Source organism: Euleptes europaea, chromosome 3 (genome assembly GCF_029931775.1).
Source record: "Euleptes europaea isolate rEulEur1 chromosome 3, rEulEur1.hap1, whole genome shotgun sequence".
In the NCBI taxonomy this organism is placed as follows: Eukaryota; Metazoa; Chordata; class Lepidosauria; order Squamata; family Sphaerodactylidae; genus Euleptes; species Euleptes europaea.
Genome location: NC_079314.1, coordinates 108218822 through 108240553, shown reverse-complemented (window position 1 = coordinate 108240553; position 21732 = coordinate 108218822). Strand labels below are relative to the sequence as shown.

The 21732-nt window shown below is 47.6% G+C and overlaps 1 protein-coding gene across 1 annotated transcript in view; it reads left to right on the top strand.

The window, feature by feature from the left end:
* The window catches only part of LOC130474905 (uncharacterized), a 54378-nt gene extending 33671 nt beyond the window's left edge, over positions 1–20707 (top strand). Inside the window, exons 12-21 of the mRNA XM_056846599.1 lie at positions 5107–5253; positions 8102–8269; positions 9329–9445; positions 10602–10679; positions 11506–11628; positions 13199–13296; positions 16638–16719; positions 18631–18714; positions 19996–20078; positions 20652–20707. Of these exons, the coding sequence (XP_056702577.1) occupies positions 5107–5253; positions 8102–8269; positions 9329–9445; positions 10602–10679; positions 11506–11628; positions 13199–13296; positions 16638–16719; positions 18631–18714; positions 19996–20078; positions 20652–20694 (1023 nt within the window). The 3' untranslated portion in view covers positions 20695–20707. The remainder of the gene's footprint in view (positions 1–5106; positions 5254–8101; positions 8270–9328; positions 9446–10601; positions 10680–11505; positions 11629–13198; positions 13297–16637; positions 16720–18630; positions 18715–19995; positions 20079–20651) is intronic.
* Positions 20708–21732: the final 1025 nt, after the last annotated feature.

The following is a 21732-nucleotide window of genomic DNA, read 5'->3' as shown; positions in this document are numbered from 1 at the left end:
GTGGGAGGGGGGACTTAACCAATCCCCCTCCTTGTATACTTTTCATTTAAACTCTTGCAAATATAAAATCTCCCAGTGGCTAGCACTAAAGCTCAGGTATAATATAACTTTCTGACTGTCTCGCTTGGTTAAGATACTAGTACATCATGTGTTGCAGATGTTAAGCTTTTATATATTTAGGGTTGGGAACTACAGTAGCCTTTTAAAGTAGCTCAAGCCTCTTATTTTGTTTCTGGTTTTAAAAGCAGCTGACCGGTTGCATTCTAGAGGTGCCACAAGGTAGACAGGTAAAGCACCTCTACTGAATCTTAGGTGACCTCAGTGATGTAGGGGGGGAGATTTTGTGAATAGTGCCCCCAGGTTTCTAGACCTGAGGGTTGCAAAGGCACATTTGAAGGTGTGTGGCAATAACTAGTTAACTCTGGGCAGGCTTTCCCAGGTTATGGTTTCAGCACTGCGTGCCACTCTTTAAGACAGAGATGGAACTTGGTTGGATTTGAACCGTCAATACCAGTTGTGCCTTTCAGTGTGGCTTGTAACAAAGTCTGAGTTATCCTGCTGAGGAATGTGGAAATCTTTGGACTTCACTTAGCCCTGCTAGCGGAAGCAAACAAACAGATCCGTAATGTGTTAATGCTGCTTCTGTTTCTCACTGCGTGTGCTATATACTTAATAAAATTTGTAATTGCTTGTCCCCAAATCACCTTCATTCTTCGTAATACATGGTTTGGAAAAGGGTTGCTGCAGAGCACCTGGGCAGCAATCTTAAGCATACATACTTGGGAATAAACACCACTGGGCCCAGGGGGGTTTTATCCTAAGGAAAACACATAGGATAGGGCTGCATGAGTTGCAATATGCCTTGTCCCTAATCATCCTTTTACAAGCCTCACAGCTATAAAAAGGAAGCCAGCGTGGTGTAGTGGTTAAGAGCGGTGGTTTGGAGCAGTGGGCTCTGATCTGGAGAGCCGGGTTTGATTCCCCACTCCTCTACATGAGCGGCGGAGGCTAATCTGCTGAACTGGATTTGTTTCCCCGCTCCTCCACATGAAGCCAGCTGGGTGACCTTGGGCTAGTCACACTCTCTCAGCCCCACGTACCTCACAGGGTGTCTGTTGTGTGGAGGGGAAGGTAAGGTGATTGTAACCCAGTTTAATTTTCCCTTAAGTGGTAGAGAAAGTCGGCATATAAAAACCAACTCTTCTTCTTCTTCTTGGAAGATGTTTGCAGTAATATACACAATTTATTTATTTATGCAGAATACATCTATGCCGTCCTGCTTGTGGCTCAGTAATGGCAGAAAGTAAAACTATTGGTGTGATGGGAAAAACAAGGGGAAGTGGTTAGAGCAGGGGTGTCAAACATGTGACCCGAGGGACAGATCCGGCCCTTTGAGAGCTCTTATCCAGCCCGCGAGGCAGCTACCCTTCTAGTCCTGAGGTGTCAAGGATCAAAGACTGTTAAATAAAAGAAAATACTTGTGATCGTTTTAAGAATTAACAAAATTTCTGTCTGGGTATGAGCTTTTGTGAGCCACAGCTCACTTTCTCAGAAAGCTCTTACCCTGCCAGAAATGTTGTTAATCTTTAAGGTACTACTGGACTCTTGCTTTTTTTTCTACTGCTATTGATCAGACCAAGGTACATCAAGTCCAGCAGTCTGTTCACACAGTGGCCAACCAGGTGCCTCTAGGAAGCCCCCAAACAAGAGGACTGCAGCAGCACCATCCTGCCTGTGTTCCACAGCACCTAACATAATAGGCGTGCTCCTCTGATCCTGGAGAGAAAAGATATGCATCATGAATAGTATCCATTTTTACTAGTAACCATGGATAGCCCTATCCTCCATGAACATGCCCACTCCCCTATGCAAGCCTCCCAAGTTGGCAGCCATCACCACATCCTGGGGCAGGGAGTTCCACAATCTAACTATGCCTTGTATGAAGAAATACTTCCTTTGATCTGTTTTGAATCTCTCACCCTCCAGCTTCAGCAGATGACCACGCATTCTAGTTTATAGAGAGAGGGAGAAAAATGTGAGTGAATTTTAACTTGGCATGAGACGAGCCATCTTTAGGTTTCTCTGGCTGAAAATGAACTTTTGTGTCCTGACATGTTTTTATGGCGGCTTTGCTATTCTAAAAGGACTATTGTCAAAGAAAACAAGGCCTCTGTCCTTGGGCACTGATAAGATGGTACAGAGTAGAATTTTGAGTTACCCTCCCTGAAGCTACAAGAAGCTAGATACAATTTCTAAGCTGCATGAACGCGCCAATACTTGCTTATGTCTAATTGGATGGGATAATTCTTCTTTTACAGTTCTTCCTTAGTAACGCTGTGATGTCATTAAAACTATTAAAAGTTGTATGCATATTGGGCTCATTAGAACTTCCCTGTCTTTAAGCAACTTAGACTAGGTGAACTTCTCAGCTCGAGCTTTTAATAAAGGATTACTTTAACGGCTCTGTTTTGTTTGGAGTGCATCATTGGGCAACTCTCCTTGGAAACCTTCAATAAATTCCCCGCCACATGCTCCTATGATCCTGGAGAGAATAGGTATGCCATCCTGACTAGTATCCATTTTGACTAGTAGCCATGGATAGCCCCATCCTCCGATAAGAACATAAGGAAAGCCATGCTGGATCAGACCAAGGCCCATCAAGTCCAGCAGTCTGTTCACACAGTGGCCAACCAGGTGCTTCTAAGGAAGCCCACAAAACAAGACAAGTGCAGCAACACCATCCTGCCTGTGCTCCACAGCACCTAATATAATAGGCATGCTCCTCTGATCTTGGAGAGACTAGTTATGCATCATGACTAGTATCCATTTTGACTAGGGTTGCCAGATCCCTCTTCGCTACCGGCAGGAGGTTTTTGGGGCAGAGCCTGAGGAGGGTGGGGTTTGGGGAGGGACTTCAATGCCATAGAGTCCAATGGCCAAAGTGGCCATTATCTCCATGTGAACTGATCTGTTGACTGGAGATCAGTTGTAATAGCAGATCTCCAGCTAGCACCTGGCAGTTTGCAACCCTAATTTGGACTAGTAGCCATGGATAGCCCTCTCCTCCATGAACATGTCCACTCCCCTTTTCAAGCCTTACAAGTTGGCAGTCATCACCACATCCTGGGGCAGGGAGTTCCACTATTTAACTATGCGGTTGTGTGAAGAAATACTTCCTTTTACCTGTTTGGAATCTCTCACCCTCCAGCTTCAGCAGATGACCCCGCGTTCCCGTATTATGAGAGAGGGAGAAAAGCTTCTCCCTGTCCGCTCTCATTAAAACCCCATTTATTGGGATTGTAACTGTGTTGGAACGCTGTAAGCCGCTCTTGGAAGTTGGGAAAGGATGGTGTAAAAGTCGAACAAACAAATATTTACACAGCCCAAATAATATCCACTTTCACTGCACCTTAACGATCGTTTGCAAGTGGATTTTGCCAGTTCACACAGTAAAATCCACCTTCAAAGTGCATTGAAAGTGGATTGAAAGTGCATTATTTGGGCTGTGTAAATAGTGCCATGCCCTGACCTGGATGGCCCAGGCTAGCCCGATCTTGTCAGATCTCAGAAGCTAAGGAGGGTCAGCCCTGGTTAGTATTTGGATGGGAGACCACCAAGGAATACCAGGGTTGCTGTGCGGAGGAAGGCACTGGCAAACCACCTGTTAGGCCATTACCGCACAAGGTATTCCCAGCGATGTATCAAGAGTTTGGAAACGTTATAAAAAATACTGTTCACACTTTCTACGTATTCCCACTGATGTAGTAAGAGTTTGAAACTGTTATAAACAATACTGTTTGCACTTTGTTTGGCCCCTTTAGCTGTGAAGATGTCTTCCAACTGAAGGGCCATGTTGTCTTATAGAGTCCAATGAAGACAACTAGGAGGAGGTTAAAAAGAGCAACAGTTCTTTATTTAGCTAAACACAGACCTGGGGGTGAAATAACCCACAAATAAGATGCAGAGTTACTCACCCGAGCAACAAAGGAAAGTCAGTATCATTTATGCATTCACATGGGGCAGGCCCATGGCTGCTGACAAGCAGATTGATACACAAAAGCACCAATACACGTTAGGTGTCTACTTCACTCTAATTAGCATAACCTATAGATATTGCCCGAAGACGTCACTTAGTGAGTGCCTGATCTTGTGAGCTCGGTAACCAGAAACCACATTCCTGAAGATGAACGTAATTCAGAGCTCTCTACTGGCGAGAGGCCGTACCAGGCACAGAGAGCATGATTTGTTGGTCCATGGCTCCTGGATGCCAACTTCCCCAAAGCTTCCATGCGTGTGCGTATGAATACACAGTGTTCTAAACCAGCCCTTATACCTGGGCATTACACGACCATTTTTGACTCGCCATCAGTCGGCTGCGACTTGAAGGCACTTGACACACACCCCCAAATAGCACCATCAGGTCTGCCCTGACCAGCCTAGGCAAGGCATCACACGTGCCTCGGGAAGCCACGAGCCAGGGGCGCGCAGACCACAAACGCCGCGCGTGGGCCAATGAGCTGGTCCCGGGCGAGCTGTTGCAGTCAAACAGGGGTTCGCGGGGGAGAGGGAGACCCAAGATCGTGATCAAGAAAACCGTTTATTTGCAGCTGCTGACTCAGAGGCCCTAATGGGCAGAAATCCAGGCCATTTATTCATGGAAGGTTTTGCATTGGGTTTGTCACTCTCTAGATGCACATTTCCCCCATCTGGATTCTCAAAACTCTGCATGGCGGCTTATTGTTGAGTTTTGAGAATATGGATGGGGGAAATGTGCATCTAAAGAGTGGCAAATCCAATGCAAAACCTTCCATGAATAAATGGCCTGAGTCCCGATTATGCTAGGGAAGAGAGATTGATCCAAATTCAAGTCATGACGATACATCAACAAGTGATGCATCTCTGATTGTATTACGGACAGAAAGGCGACTCAGGGCAGTTGCAGTTGCGTCCCGTTTCTCCCATCATCATTTCTCGTTCCCTCTGACCCTCCAGGACTCTTAGGCCAGTGACCCAGCGCACAGAGCAGGCTTGTTGCTAGGCAGGAATTCCTTCCCTGGCAGCCTGGAAGCCAATTGTGACCGGGAGCTCTCTGGGGTGCTGTCCCAGAGCAGCCCGTCCCGCCCCCTTGCCCGCCTGCTTGCCCTTGGCTGGGGAGGAGCCAGGTTGGCACGGAGCCCCGCCGGAGCGATGGCCGCCTCCGTGAAGCTGAGCAGCCGGGCGCAAATGCCCCTCTTCGGGCTGGGCACTTGGCAGGTACTCGGCCCCGGCGGGGGGGGACGGGGAAGCGCACTGCAAACCGCCTCCTTCGGCCCTGGATGCCTGGGAGGGTTGCGCCTGGGGTTGGCCGCTCTCTGCACGCAAACCGGATTCTCCGAACTGTGCAAACTCGTATTGCGTTTGGAGGATTTGGATGGGGGGGGGGATGTGCATCTAGAGGACCCAAGGCCACCCCTCCCGGGCGCCTGCCCCCGACCACGGGCTCTTCGAGCTCCCCCCGGCGCTTTTGCAATGCCCCCCGTTTGCTTTTTGCAGATTCCCCACGGAGCTCTGCGGCCACCCCGCCACCTTCGGGCTTATTTCTTTGCAAAAAGAAACCCCCTTCCATTCGCGTCGCCTTGAGCCCGAGGTGTCCTTGATTTTAGTTGCTTACATAATGCGCGCTGCAGGACCCGGGTGGTGTTTGGGGTCAGCTGTGACGCTCGAATCTGCGGCTAGCTTCCATCGAGCCTGACGTTTTCTTCCCCGTGAAGCCAGCCCTGCCGCTAAAGGGGATTGTCTTTTCTTTTTCAAATTTATTTCTTCTTTTTCTTTTATATTGTCCAAAACACAGGCGCAAGCAGCATACGCCGGTTTCATTATGGGGGCAAAGTTGCACCAACAGCATTTGGAATCTTTGCAGCATCCCCAACCAGTGGGTTATAAAGATATCGGCCTTGCATCGTGATACACTTTTAGAGCAACAGAGTGGCACTAGTTGCATGGTTGACTTATTGGCAAACACGCGCTGGCCGCATTTATGCTTTACGATTCCCGGTTTGCGGGTTAAATAAAAATGAATGTGTGCAATGGCCGGAGGAGAGATCAAACTGCCTTTTCCTGGTTTCCTTGTCTTCTCGGACTGTCGGTTTGTGTGGCTGGGAGACCTCTCGTCTTGAGTCGCCTGGCCGGCGGAAAGTCCAACACTTTCAACTTTCTTAGCTGGTTAGGAATTTAAAGTGGGGCTGGGTGGCTGGGAGACCTCTCGTCTTGAGTCACCTGGCAGGCGGAAAGTCCAACGCTTTCAACTTTCTTAGCTGCTTAGGAATTTAAAGTCGGGGTGGCAGAGAGATATGCAGAAGTTGATTTCTGATCTCTCTGGCTCCGTAGTTCAAACTCCATTTCTTGTCTTCTCAGGAGAACGCTGAATAGACCGATAAAGTTACTCCAGCCCTTTCATCACAGATAAAAATCACATTAATAGCTTCATTACACGTTTCGTGGGCTCTCAGTCACACAGTGAAGATCCTTGTACTTAGGGTTGCCAACCTCCAGGGACTAGCTGGAGATCTCCTGTTATTACAACCGATCTCCAGCCAATAGAGGAAATGGCTGCTTTGGCCATTGGACTCTATGGCGTTGAAGTCCCTCCCCTCCCCAAACCCCACCCTCTCCAGGCTCTGCCCCAAAAACCTCCCGCCGGTGGCGAAGAGATACCTGGCAACCCTACTTGTACTGTGGTGGCAACTTCTGTTGAAACACTTTTTAAAAAATCTGCACAGACAAGCAAATCTCCAACAGCCAATCAGAACCCTTGCTGGGTGAAAACCCTGCCTGGCCCCACCCACTTTTTAAAAGCACTTGGCAAGCACCAGAAAAGGTGTGGCGGGTGCCTTGATGCTGCTGGGCACCCCTGTTTTAAACCTATTTTGGGGAGGGGCTGTGGCTCAGTGGTAGAGCATCTGCTTGGCATGCAGAAGGCCCCAGGTTCAATCCCCGGCATCTCCAGTTAAAGGGACCAGGCAAGTAGATGGTGTGAAAGACCCCTGCCTGAGACCCTGGAGAGTCGCTGCCAGTCTGAGTAGACAATACTGACTTTGATGGACCAGGGGTCTGATTCAGTAGAAGGCAGCTTCATGTGTTCCCACCTGTGTTTGGTTAAGCAGCAGTTTGAGTTTTGAAAAGGGCTTCCACAGCACCATGACCACTAACCACACTTTTTAAGGCTGAAAGGGTTACTGATGTCTTATTTTTTTTTCTAAATCTGGAATTTTGGTTGCCAGTTTCAGTCTGACCCTGCATCCCCCCCTTCAGATTGTAATGGTGTAACATGTGAGCCCCCAATGAAATCCTCAAGTGTGGGTTACTCATTTCTTAATCATTGAAATAACATATGCAAGTACCGTCAAGTTGCAACTAACTTAAGGCAGCCTCAGCCAGGGCTTTCAAGGCAAGTGAGAAGCAGAGGTGGTTTGCCTTTGCCTTCCTGGAGAGTCAGTGTGGGGTAGTGGTTAAGAGCGGTGGTTTGGAGTGGTGGACTCTAATCTGGGGAACCAGGTTTGATTCCCTGTTCCTCCCCATGAGTGACGGAGGCTAATCAGGTGAACTGGATTTGTTTCCCCACTCCTACACATGAAGCCAGCTGGTGACCTTGGGCTAGTCGCAGCTCTCTCAGCCCCACCTACCTCACAGGGTGTCTTCTGGGGAGGGGAAGGGAAAGTGATTGTAAGCCGGTTTGATTCTTCCTTAAACAGTAGAGAAAGTCGGCATATAAAAACCAACTCTTCTCCTTCTCCCCTCTTCCTCCTCTCCTCCTCCTTCTCTACAGAGCCCTGCTTGGTGGCCTCCCATCCCAGTAATGACCCTGCTCAATTTCTGAGGTCTGACAAGATTGGGCGACACCATGCCGAGTTCCCTCCCAATCACTGAAATTAGGACTTTGCAAAATTTTAGACGTACTTTTTTGGCTTGTGTTGATTGATTTGTTGTGTTTGGTAAGACTTGAAAATCTCAATAAACAATTCGTTTAAAATTTAAAAAGAATTTGGGGCATTTCTTTTACTTAAAATATGTATGCTCTGCCTTCCCACTTGCAAACTGACTTCTGCGCTGTTCTGTGTCCCAGGCGCCTCCTGATAAAGTCGGAGAGGCCGTGAAATGTGCCATAGACCTTGGATACCGGCACATCGACTGTGCCCGCTTTTATAAGAACGAGGATGAAATCGGGAATGCCATCCAGCAGAAAATCAAGGAGGGAGTCGTGAAGCGGGAGGACTTGTTCATTGTCAGCAAGGTAATGCTGTTGTTGGAGGAAACATTAGCTAGGACCCTGGAACAGGTTGGCACAGACCAGGCATCACTTGGCATTACCTCCTTTACAGCCTTTACAGCCAAGGAATTTAAGAGAGCCAGCGTGGTGTAGTGGTTAAGAGCGGTGGTTTGGAGCGGTGGAGTCTGATCTGGAGAACCAGGTTTGATTCCCCACTCCTCCACATGAGCGGTGGAGGCTTATCTGGTGAACTGGATTTGTTTTCCCACTCCTACACACAAAGCCATCTGGGTGACCTTGGGTCCACCATAGTTACAGTGCAATCCTAAACAGAGTTACACCCTTCCAAGGCCGTTCACTTCAATAGACTTGTGTGTGTGTGTGTGTGTGTATTAAGTGCCATCAAGTCGCTTCCGACTCATGGTGACCTTATGAATCAGTATCCTCCAAAATGTCCTACCATTAACAGTCTTGTTCATAGGGTTGCCAGGTCCCTCTTTGCCACCGGTGGGAGGTTTTTGGGGCAGAGCCTGAGGAGGGCAGGGTTTGGGGAGGGGAGGGACTTCGATGCCATAGAGTCCAATTGCCAAAGTGGCCATTTTCTCCAGGTGTTTTCCCATAGGGTTTTCATGGCAAGAGCTGTTCACGGGAGCCAGTGTGGCGTAGTGGTTAAGAGCGGTGGACTCTGATCTGGAGAACCGGGTTTGATTCCCCACTCCTCCACATGAGCGGCGGAGGCTAGTCTGGTGAACTGTGTTGGTTTCCCCACTCCCACACACGAAGCCAGCTTGTTGACCTTGGGCTAGTCACTCTCAGCCTCACCTACCTCACAGGGTGTCTGTTGTGGGGAGGGGAAGGGAAGGTGATTGTAAGCCGCTTTGAGTCTCCCTTAAGTGGTAGAGAAAGTTGGCTTATAAAAACCAACTCTTCTTCTTAACCTGGGTTGAGGGTCAGGTTTTGGTGGGGTACTGTGCCAGCTGTAAGAAGGAGCACGGGTCCGCTCCTGGTGTGCTTGAAGCACCTCTCTTTGATATGTGTAGTCAGAAAGTGGAATGCTGTTTATGGGGTTTTTTTTCTTGGTAGCTGTGGTGCAATGACCACGAGAGATCCCGGGTGAAGAAAGCGTGCCAGACCTCAGTGGCTCTCCTGAAGCTAGACTATCTGGACCTTTACCTCATGCACTTTCCCATGGGATTCAAGGTATTCGTGTGCTTCAGTTCTACCCCACGTGCTGTCCCGTGCGATTCAAGGCCACTTGATATCAGGAACAGGATTGGGTTTCACTGCCCTGCAGCTGTTTGGCTGGCGTAGCCTCGCTAAAGGCTATGGGGCAATTTATTTATTTTTTATTTTTAAATGGTGTTTGTTTACCTTTATTCTGGCCGGGAAACCTCGCAGGAGCGGCGCGGCTGTGCTGTCCACGGCCACTGCATATTCCACACACACACCCCTCAGGAATGGGCTGTGCCCCAACAGCAAGGATCCTACAAAAGAGTACACAGCCTTTGAGCAACGTCATGAGAAATGGGAATTGTTCTATAACTATGTTGAGGCTCATGATTAATACTTAGTACCTAGTGGTATAACGTTGTAGTTTCAGCTTTACATTTAGATTATGTGGTGTGAGGCGATACTAAATAGCTATAGTGATGATTGCTTACTGATTATGTTAATCGTATATCCTGCCCAACAATATAAATGCAAAGTCATGTTGATTGCTGGGTCTGCATTGTAACTGCCCCGTGGCGCAGAGTGTTAAGCTGCAGTACTTCAGTCAAAAGCTCTGCTCACAACCTGAGTTCGATCCCAACGGAAGTTGGTTTCAGGTAGCCGGCTCAAGGTTGACTCAGCCCTCCATCCTTCCGAGGTCGGTAAAATGAGTACTCAGCTTGCTGGGGTTAAAGGGAAGATGACTGGGGAAGGCACTGCCAAACCACCCCGTATACACAGTCTGCCTAGGAAACATTGAGATGTGACGTCGCCCCATGAGTCAGGAATGACCCAGTGGTCATGACAGATATTTCCATTTTTCCCTTTCCTGTTTTCCTTCTGTATCCCTTTATTAAGATAAAATTAAAAATCATTTTTTAAAAAAAGAGTACACAGCCTAACAAAGTTTTTAACAAGTTTTCTTCCCCTATACTCCTGTTTGTCTTACACATAAGGCATGGGACGGTCTCTCCCATGTTTTCCTTGTAACAGGAGTTTACCAATCCTGAGTGTACAGTTTGCAGTTGTAATCCCAATCCAGTGCTTTGTCCACTGTACCACACTGGTTCTCCAGCGTGGTTCCTTTTTGCAGCGGCAACTGCCAACTCCCCAGGAGAGCTGCAATGATTGTTCTTTCCCCGGACAGGCTGGAGAGGATCCCTCTCCCAAGGACGAGAAGGGCATGATCATCCCCAGTAACACAGACTTCCTGGACACTTGGGAGGTAGGTTTGACGTGACTTGATTTTTTTTTTATATCTGGTTCTGAATTTTGGCTCATGGCTTGGTGCAGAAGTTAGAGATGTGGGGGACAGTGCATTTCTTTGAACCCTCAGCCTATCCATACTGAGGATGAAACACCACCTAGTTCAATAGGAGCAAGTGTGTTTAGGATTGTAGGCTTGCACTTCAGTCCTGAAACTGTTTACTTGGAAGTAAGCACCATTGTAGATTTATTAGCAACCCTGTCGCAGTAGTAATGATCTCATCCCCAGTATAAGGAGATTTAAGTTGTGCTGTCCTAGTAGTCCCCTGTCCCCCATTAGCAGCATTTTGGGGAGATCAGTTGGTTGCAGTGTGGACGGTGGGGGGCAGGGAAGCTCCAGTCTGCTGATGGAAGTGGCTTACAGTAGTTGAATTGATTGTTGGGGATCCAGTGTGATCTGTTCCAAAAATTCAGTCAAATCCCTGGTATTAATTTTGTTTTTTGTTTTTTGGCAGGGAGTGTTTTTGTGTGTGTGTGTGTGTTGCACAGAAAAATAGTCATTCTGTTGTGCTTCTCTCAGGAACCAACAAAAAAAAGACACAATTTTTCATTCTACAAGGCCATCTGTTTAATTTTTAAAAAATATATTAATAACCCTCAAAGAAATAAATTTTTGTGCGTGGGTAAAATCTGCCACGGACTTCCCCACACCCTCCTCTCTTCCCGGAAGAGAATCAAAGCCGACTGCGGCTTGTAACGGAACCACCAAATAATAAGTGAGCAGAGCTGAGGGAAACCCACCCACTCCTACTAGAGACCTCTAGCTTGGATTTCTTCCCTATTAGGCCATGGAAGAGCTGGTGGATTGTGGGCTGACAAAAGCCATTGGAATCTCCAACTTCAACCACGATCAAATCGAAAGGCTGTTGGGGAAGCCCGACTTAAAGTACAAGCCTGTGAATCACCAGGTAATATGGTGCTTTGTTGTGCCTCTCTTGGTTGCGGTTACTAGCAGCGGCTCCTTCTCAGCCTAATTCTGCCCGCAAATGGAAGATTTCCCCCGTTCTCCTCACAGCCCCTGAAACCGGAAAAGGCTGCTGGAGCGGTTGGTGTCTGAAACTTCTTGGTTAGACCTCCTATTGGGCTGGTATCCCTGTTATCGACCTGGGCTCTGCCACTTCGCTTTGGGATGGGCAGAACTTCCTAGAGGAATTCCCCAGAAGGTTTCACCCAGGGGACTCTCAGGCATTGCTTGTGTGTGTTAAGTGCCATCAAGTCGTTTCCAACTCATGGCGATCCTATGAATCAATGTCCTCCAAAGTGTCCTATCCTTAGAAACCTTGCTCAGATCTTGCAAATTGAGGGTCGTGGCTTCCTTTGTAGAGTAAATCCATCTCTTGTTGGGTCTTCCTCTTTTCCTTCTGCCCTCAGCTTTTCCTAGCATGACTGTCTTTTCCAGTGACTCTTGTCTTCTCATAATGTGTCCAAAGTACGACAGCCTCAGTTTAGTCATTTTAGCTTCTAGGGTCAGTTCAGGCTTGATTTGATCTAAAACCCACTGATTTGTTTTTTTGGCGGTCCAGGGTATCCATATCACTCTCCTCCAACACCAAATTTCAAATGAATATTTTCTTTCGTCAGCTTTCTTCATTGTCCAGCTCTCACACCCATACTTAGTAATAGGGAATGTGATGGCATGAATTAAGCTGATCTTGGTTGCCAGTGACACATCCTTACACTTCAGAATTTTTTCTAGCTCCTTCATGGCTGCCCTTCCCAGTCTCAATCTCCTTCTGATTTCTTCTGATTGCTTAGGCATTGCTTAGAACATAAGAAAAGCCAGGCTGGATCAGATCAAGGTCCATCAAGTCCAGCAGTCTGTTCACACAGGTGCCAACCTGGCCAACCAGGTGCCTCTAGGAAGCCCACCCATGATCTGGTTCCCTGAGTGGAAGCCTGCACCAGACCTTCCTGGGGAGCAACTTGAATGATCCCATTGGCCTGGGTCTTCCACTGGTCCTCGTTAATACCATCACCGCTTCTATGGCAGGATAGTTTTTAGACATCTGTTTAAGGAGTTTGTGCTTACCTTCTTCACCCCAAAGGGCTGCTACAATTTCTAACTAATTGGGGAGGGGGGAGGAATTGGAAATTGTCACTTTCCCTAAAAAGAAGTGCTTTGGGTAATCTAGAGAAATCTAGAAGCTGGGGGCCAACATGGTGTAGTGGTTAAGAATGGTGGTTTGGAGCGGTGGGCTCTAATCTGGAGAACCGGGTTTGATTCCCCACTCCATATGAGCGGCGGAGGCTAATCTGGTGAACTGGATTGGTTTCCCCACTCCTACACATGAAGCCAGCTGGGTGACCTTGGGCAAGTTACAGCTCTGTTAGAGCTCTCTCAGCCCCACCTACCTCACAGGGTGTCTGTTGTGGGGAGGGGAAGGGAAGGTGATTGTAAGCCGGTTCGATTCTCCCTTAAATGGTAGAGAAAGTCGGCATATAAAAGCCAACTCTTCATCTTCTTTCTTGGTCTTGTAGATCGAGTGCCACCCGTATCTTACCCAAGAGAAGCTGATCCCCTATTGCCAGTCCAAAGGGATCTCTGTGACTGCCTACCGGCCTTTCGGAGCTCATACGTAAGACTGATTCGGTTCTCTTTTGAACGAATTCTTTTTGCATCTGTGCCTGTGAATGTATGATGTGTGATCAGTTCATATAGGGATGGCAAATATTGAATCTCCAGTAGAAGAGCTAGATTCGAGTCCAGTAGTACTTCAGAAAGGAATCCTGGGGCACAGAGAAGTAAGCTGCAGTACTGCAGTCAAAAGCTCTGCTCACAACCTGAGTTCGATCCCAACGGAAGTTGGTTTCAGGTAGCCAGCTTAAGGTTGACTCACCCTTCCATCCTGCCAAGGTCAGTAAAATGAGCGCCCAGCTTGCTGGGGGTAAAGGGAAGATGACTGGGGAAGACACTGGCAAACCACCCTGTAAACAAAGTCTGCCTAGTAAACGTTGAGATGTGACATCACCCCATGGGTCAGGAATGACCCGGTGCTTGCACAGGGGACAGTATTTTCAGGGTGTGAGCTTTCGAGAGCCAAAGCTCCCTTTGTCAGATATTTGAAAGTTTATACCCTGAAAATATTGTTGGCTGGACCCAAATTAGCAGGTCTCAAAAAAATCTTTTGCTCCCCTCTGTTGTGGCCAATCCTGATTCTAAATATTTTGAGGGGAACAGGGGGGGGGGGATTCCAGAAAATGCTTGGCGAAACTACAATCCCCATTTCTCAACCTTATCTCAGAGTTGACTGAATTCTTCAAACACCCAGTGCTATTTTTGACTTTTTTTTTTTTTTTGCTTGAAAGAACAAATCCTGCAGCTCCTTCAGATATCATGATCACCTACATGGTTTCATAATTGGTTTGCCGTGCATGCAGCAGCGGGAGCTGCACTTTGAGAAATATCAACCCAAAGGTCCTTTAGACAGTGGTTCCCAACCTGTGGGTCGCGACCCCCTTGGGGTGTTTTCTGGGGGGTCGCCACATTATTTTCGCCTGCCTCTCCTCGCCCTCCCGCCCCCGTTTTGCGTGTTGTCTACGGGAAACGTCCTTCCCCCCACCTACCGTGCATCCCGCCCATCAGTAAAAGATAGAAAGATTCAAATAGGTGTTTGGTCAATTACTGGTTCCTCAAATAAGAGAAAAAACAGGACTCGCGGCCCAAAAGATTACATTGTATTATCAAAAGTTGGAATGAATGATAACTTTTTCTCGCATGGTAAAGCAAGGATTGTTAGGAACCTGTGAATTGTTTCAAAAGTAGAGCTTTGGAGAATTCTCAGCTCATAATCTTTCTAAGAGTTGTGATCGGATGGTGAGGGGTCTGGAGACCAAGTCCTATGAGGAAAGGTTGAAGGAGCTGGGTATTTTTGGCCTGAAAATGAAAAGACTGAGAGGGGATACGATAACCTTCTTCAAGTACTTGAAGGGCTGTCATATAGAGGAGGGTGCCGAGTAGTTTTCTGTTGCCACAGAAGTTCGGACCAGAACCAATGGGTTAAAATTAAATCAGAAGAGTTTCCATCTAGACATTAGGAAGAATTTTCTAACAGGTAGAGCAGTTCCTCAGTGGAACAAGCTTCCTCGGGAGGTGGTGAGCTCTCCTTCCCTGGAGGTTTTTAAGCAGAGGCTAGATGGCCATCTGTCAGCAATGAGGATTCTATGACCTTAAGCAGATCATGAGAGGGAGGGCATCTTGGCCATCTTCTGGGCATGGAGTAGGGGTCACTGGGGGTGTGGGCGGGGAGGTAGTTGTGAATTTCCTGCATTGTGCAGGGGGTTGGACTAGATGACCCTGATGGTCCCTTCCAACTCTATGATTCTATGATTCTAAGCCGAAGGCTACAGGCCCTCAAAGGAAATGTACTCAAGTTTGCAGTCTACCCTCCTAATCCTGAAGATTTCACCCTTTTGTCATACTCCGATGCAAATACCACATGCCCAGCCAAAGTGGATTCAGATTCCCTGTTGATTGTGTATCTGTGACCTCTCCACAGCGCACATCCTCAATTACGTGGGGAGTCATAAGTTGTAGTGTTACATCTTGTAGAGGGCACTGGGGTGGGGAGAGAAGTTCAGATAACATTTTCTAGCCAATCTTTAGAATTAGAGCGAGAAGAAGGAGATCATGCCGTCAAGTCACAGCTGACCCATGGTGACCCCAACTGTGGGGCATTCAAGTCAAGAGTCATTAGGAGGTGGTTTGCCATCGCTTTCCTCCATGTAACAGCCCCTGTCTTCCTTGGCGGTCTCCCATCCAAGCACAGATGGTGCATAGCTCCCAAGTTCTTACCAGCTTGGGCTAATCACGCTGCTAAAGAGTAAGGCATCTGTATGTGGAAGACTGCTAGATGCTGGAGAGTGAAGAGAACAGCTTTTCAATTAGGATCAAGTTGTGTGTGTGTTAAGTGCCGTCAAGTCGCTTCTGTCTCAGGGCGACCCTATGAATCTGTGTCTTCCAAAACATCCAATCATTAACAGTCTTCCTCTGGTCTTACAAACTGAGGGCTGTGGCTTCCTTTATAGAGTCATGTTGGGTCTTCATCTTTTCCTGCTGCCTTGCACTTTTCCTAGCATGACTGTCTTTTCCCACGACTCCTGTCTTCTCATAATGTGACCAAAATACGATAGCCTCAGTTTAGTCATTTTAGCTTCTAAGGTCAGTTCAGGCCTGATTTGATCTATAACCCACTTATTCCCACCCCCCGGCAGTCCACGGTATCTGTAACACTCTCCTACAACACCACATTTCAAAGGAATCCAGTTTCCTCCTATCAGCTTTCTTCATTGTCCAGCTTTCACACCCACACATAGTTTATAGGGAATACGATGGGTTGAATTTACTTGATCTTTGTGGCCAAGTGACACATCCTTACACTGATGAATCTTTTCTAGCTCCTTCATGGCTGCCCTTCCCAGTCTCAATCTCCCCCTGACTTCCTGGCTGCAGTCTCCCTTTTGGTTGCCAAGGAATAGAAAATCTTGGAACAATTTCAGTGTCCTCATTGTCAACCTTAAAGTTGAGTAATTCTCCAGCAGTTGTTTCTTTTGCCTTCTTGATGTTCAGCTGTAGTTGGTCTTTGGCACTTTCTCCTTTAACTTTCACCAGTAGTTGTTTCAAGGCTTCGCTATTTTCTGCCAGTAATGTAGGACCAAGAGACATGAGATGAAATACTGCATGCACAGATCCAAAGTGGGGCAAATAATCCCCCCAGGGTGGTTTCACCTAAGGAAAATGGTTCAGGAGGGGGGAAGGCAAAAGGCCTGTGGTCCCAAGCCAAATCAAGCCCCCATGGAGTTTTAAAAGGATGTTCGGAGCAGGGGCTGCCTGACTGCCTGGACCCAGCACGTTACAAACAACTCCAGTAATTTGGCCGTTAAGCAGAAGACTCCTCAATACCTTTGCTTTATTTTGTAGTCTCAAGCCAGGGGACCCGATCCTTCTGGAGGACCCCAAGGTTAAAGAGATCGCTGAGAGACACAACAAGACCGTAGCTCAGGTGACAACTGGGGCAGGTGTGGGCAAGTGGGGGGAGAGACCAGGAGGTGGGATGGTGCTGCGTGTTTCGAGCAAATTGCTCTGTGGGAAAAACTGAGCACCAGCACTTCTACTGGGACGCATTAAGAACGTGCGAATGGTGATCGTGTGTGTGGTGGGGTCTGATTCGGCATAGTAGATTCAAGGTAGCTGATCATAAATTTTTGTGATAGTGATAAAGTTTATTGTCTGCGGCCAAAGGCCACCACACTCCACCATACAAAACGTTAAAATAACATAAAATATCATAAAATAACATATAAATTTTGGTGGTGAAATGGGGATTTATATTGGTTCAGTGCTGTCCAGCTCCCTTTTGTACCACAGGCTACTGCTTCTCATTCCTCTTCTGTGTCCTCGTTTGCCCTCGCCCTCATTTGCCCTCACTGCTCTGTGATTTGGTTGGCTGTTGAAAACCTACATGATTTTATACCCCAATCGTTTGTACAAAACCAGACAGATGACAATTGCCTACTAGTTAGCATTTGTTTTTGTATTAATAATAAATTTAATTCAAAAAGTTTTTTAAAAAGATTATATTGTTTCTAGACATCCATGAGTTTGTCGCAACGTAATGGAGTTGACAGAATCATTTGGGTTTCCCACCGCAGCCAATCAGATTAGACAGCAGTGAAGGTAAAAGAGGGCAAGGACAGGGAGGGCAAAGAAGAAACGTGACAGTGAGAAGCAGGAGCAGCTAAGGCAAGAAAAGGTAAATAAGCAATATCAAAGCCACCTACATATGTCCTAGGCAGAGTTGAGAAGCCTTTGCAAATGAGAGACACTGTTTGACAACATTTCATGAAAACAAAGCAAGTAAATGCGGTCTAGCCATAAAGGAAAACCTCTCTAGCTTGATTTGTGAAATATGCTGCCTGTGTAGGAAATGGCTCTGAGAATAAATTTTAGCGTGTCATAATTAAGACGTATTTTTATTATATATACTATGTTTCTTTATGGCATTGTATTTTAACTATAATGTGAGCTGCCCCCTCAGCTGTATTAAGAAGAAGAGCTGGTTTTTATATGTCGACTTTCTCTACCACTTAAGGGAGACTTACAATCACCTTCCCTTCCCCTCCCCACAACAACACCTAATGTGAGGTAGGTGGGGCTGAGAGAGAGTGTCTAGCCCAAAGTCACCCAGCTGGCTTCGTGTGGAGGAGCGGGGAAACAAGTCCAGTTCCCCAGATTAGCCTCCACCGCTCATGTGGAGGAGTGGGGAATCAAACCCGGTTCTCCAGATCAGAGTCCACCATTCCAAACCACCACTCTTAACCACTACACCACGCTGGATATGGAAATCTACCATACTCTGACAGACTTTGCCCATGCAGTTCAAAGAAAATTGACACAATATCTTATAAGAGGATGGAAGGCCCCCCTCTTTAAACACCACCGAGATAAATGGATCGCCCCCATATTGGCGAGAATTCTTGCCCCCATAACAAGAGACAAAATAGTTCCTTTTTTTGCTGATGGATGGAGATCCAAATATAATGCTGGCCGTGGCCAAATATCTCCCCATCATATTTTCCTTTAAGAAATAACTACTCAGGACCTATGGGTTATCGGAGCAAAGAGAGGAAAGGACGTGAGCTGCCCTGAGCATGGGATTGCCAAGGGAGGGCAGAATAAAAATAAAAGATTATTAATATTATGGCTCAATGGTAGAGCGTCTGCTTGGCATGCAGAAGGTCCCAGGTTCAATCCCCGGCATCTCCAGTTAAGGGAACTAGGCAAGTAGGTGACATGAAAGACCTCTGCCTGAGACCCTGGAGAGCCGCTGCTGGTCTGAGTAGACAGTACTGACTTTGATGGCCCAAAAGGGTCCGATTCGGTGTTAAGGCAGCTTCATTTGTCTCTTTTCCAGGTTCTGATCAGGTTTCACATCCAGAGGAATGTGGCTGTCATTCCCAAATCAGACAAACCACACCGACTGGAGGAGAATTTCAAGGTAGATCTGTGTGTGTGTGTGTGTGTGTTGTGAGGGTGGTTTCTTCCATACGATTTTCCCTCTTGCATGTTAGAAGAAGAAGAAGAGTTGGTTTTTATACCCTGCTTTTCTCTACATTTAAGGCGTCTCAAGGCAGCTTACAATCACCTTCCTTTCCCCTCCCCAAAACAGGCACCTTGTGAGGTAGTTGGGACTGAGAGAGTTCGGAGAGAACTGTGACTGGCCCAAGGTCACCCAGCAGGCTTCATGTGGAGAAGTGGGGAATCGAACCTGGTTCTCCAGATTAGAGTCCCCCTCTCTTAACAACTACGTCACGCTGGCTCTCTGTGGATTTACTGCTTGGCCGAATAGTCTGTTGGTCCCAGGGGAGGCGCCTGAGTGGCAAATGCACCTGGTTGGCCATTCTTCTTGATACTTGCCACCTAAGATTGCCCCATTCCTTTACCAAGACCCGTCTCTGCCCTGGCTGAGAACACAGAGGGCTGCTGCTGCCCTCCATCCAGTCCACCTCTGTTCTTATGCGTAAGACTACTATCGTGTGCTACATCCCACACAAACATATTTCTGGCTGCATCGGAGGTGGAGGAACGCACACTCATTTAGACAGAACGCATCAGTTTCCCAGAGTCACTTGTTTCCAGCAGGGATCTGCAGGTGGCTGTTGAGGGCATTTATTCTTATGAATCGAGTTCTAAAAGCAGTGGCCTTCCTTCTAACCTCCAGCTTGGTGTAGTGGTTAAAAGCGGCGGACTCTTATCTGGTAAACTGGGTTGATTTCCCCACTCCACATGAAGAAGAAGAGTTGGTTTTTATATGCCGACTTTCTCTACCTTTTAAAGGAGAAGCAGACTGGCTTACTATCTCTTTCCCTTCCCCTCCCCACAACAGACACCCTGTAAGGTAGGTGAGGCTGAGAGAGCGCTGAGAGAGCTGTGGCTTGCCCAGGGTCACCCAGATGGCTTCATGCGTACGAGTGGGGAAACCAACCCAATTCACCAGATTAGCCTCTGCTGCTCATGTGGAGGAGTGGGGAATCAACCCCGGTTCTCCAGATCAGAGTCTACCGCTCTTAACCACTACACCACGCTGGATGACCTTGGGCTAGTCACAGTTATCTTTGAACTCTCTTAGCCCCACCTGCCTCACAAGGTGGCTGTTGTGGGTAGGGGAAGGGAAGGCTTTGAGACTCCTTAAAGGCAGAGAAAAAGCAGGGTCTAAAAACCAATTCTTCCTGTGTCTCTTCAGTGGAAGCCTTCACTCACTTGCTTCCTTTCCTTTCAGGTGTTTGACTTTGAATTGACTAAAGAGGAGATGGACACCCTCTTTGGCTTGAACAAGAACTGGAGAGACTGTATAATGGCCCCGTAAGTTTAGAATTCCATATTGTTTTCTTCTGCTATGACCGTTACCCATCCATTGGAGCTGGTTTAATACAGGGCTTCATCAATACCTTGGATGGGATGAGAGCCTGCTGAAAGATGCAGTTGAAATGTCACAAATAAGCTGAAGTTTATTTTTGTGATGAGCAAGAACCTGGTTGTCAGACTTGGCGTGCTCCCACCCCACACACGCCGTGTTGAGATCGAAGGCATTCATGGACTCATAGAGTTGGAAGGGACCACCAGGGTCATCTAGTCCCAACCCCCTGCACAGTGCAGGAAATTCACAACTACCTCTTCCCCCCCCCACACACACACACCCAGTGACTGCTACTCCACACCCAAAAGATGGGGATAAAAACCCTCCAATCTGGCCTGGAGGAAAATTGCTTCCTGACCCCAAAGTGGCGATCAGCATTACCCTGAGCATGTAAGAAAGGGCCACCTGCATGCTGAATTGGCATGACGTCTGCTTCTCCAGTTTTCAGCCTGCATAGGCAATGGAGGTGGGGGGGACAACCCTTTAATCAAACCCTTCTCTCTGTGCCGTTCTTGCAGGTGCATCAATCACAAAGACTACCCATTCAAAGCCGATTATTAGGACGGAGCTGGACCCGGAGACTTCCGCTATGGGATAGGCGGTGGGATTCTGAATACTGCGCACCTTCGTTCGCTGGTCTTGTCTGTAAATGCGTGTGTGTGTGTCTGGGAGGGGGTTCAAGCAGCTAAAACGTGGCTGCGGACCGGAGACCTGAACAATTGAGTCCTGCTGCTTGTGATAATTTTGTTGAACACATTAATGGACGAAGGCTGTAATTGGAACTAAATAATCGAATGTCGATGCTGTCCTCAGTAGATTAATTTGCAGACAGTTCAGTGTCATAATAGCCGGATCCTGTGTTTATTTTATTTATTTAGAACGCCTTCATGGCGCTTTTCCACCCGATCAGAATCCCCAAGGCAGCGCGCATACGTCGGAGCAATTAAAAACAATATTAAAATTACAAAATAATTCAGTAAAAACACGTAGTCATGCTGCATACCTATCCTCTCTAGTATCAGAGGAGCCTGCCTATTATTTTGGGTGCGGTGGAACACGGGCAGGATGGTGGTGCTGCAGTCGTCTTGTTATTGAGCTTCCTGGAGGCACCTGGTTGGCCACTGTGTGAACGGACTGCTGGACTTGAAGGGCCTTGGACTGATCCAGCAGGGCCTTTCTTATATAATGCCAGAACCAGGGTGGAGGAGCAGTAGCCGTTGTTAGGGGTATGCCAAACGAAACAAGAAGGAAATCACCTGCTAGGGGAAGATACTGATAGAGGGAGACAGACTCATCTCCCTGGGTGGGGAGGGGGGAGTTCCAAAGTTTTAGACTCACGACTGAGAAGGTCCTTTCTCGGGTTGCCACCCATCTAGCCTCAGATGGGGGCACCCGAAGCAGGGCCTCTGAAGATGACCAGACTGGGCAGGTAGATTCATGTGGGGGAAGGTAAGGAGCCCCGTGGCATAGAGTGTTAAGCTGCAGTACTGCAGTCAAAAGCTCTGCTCACGACCCGAGTTCGATCCCGACAGAAGTTGGTTTTAGGTAGCCGGCTCAAAAGTTGACTCAGCCTTCCATCCTTCCGAGGTTGGTAAAATG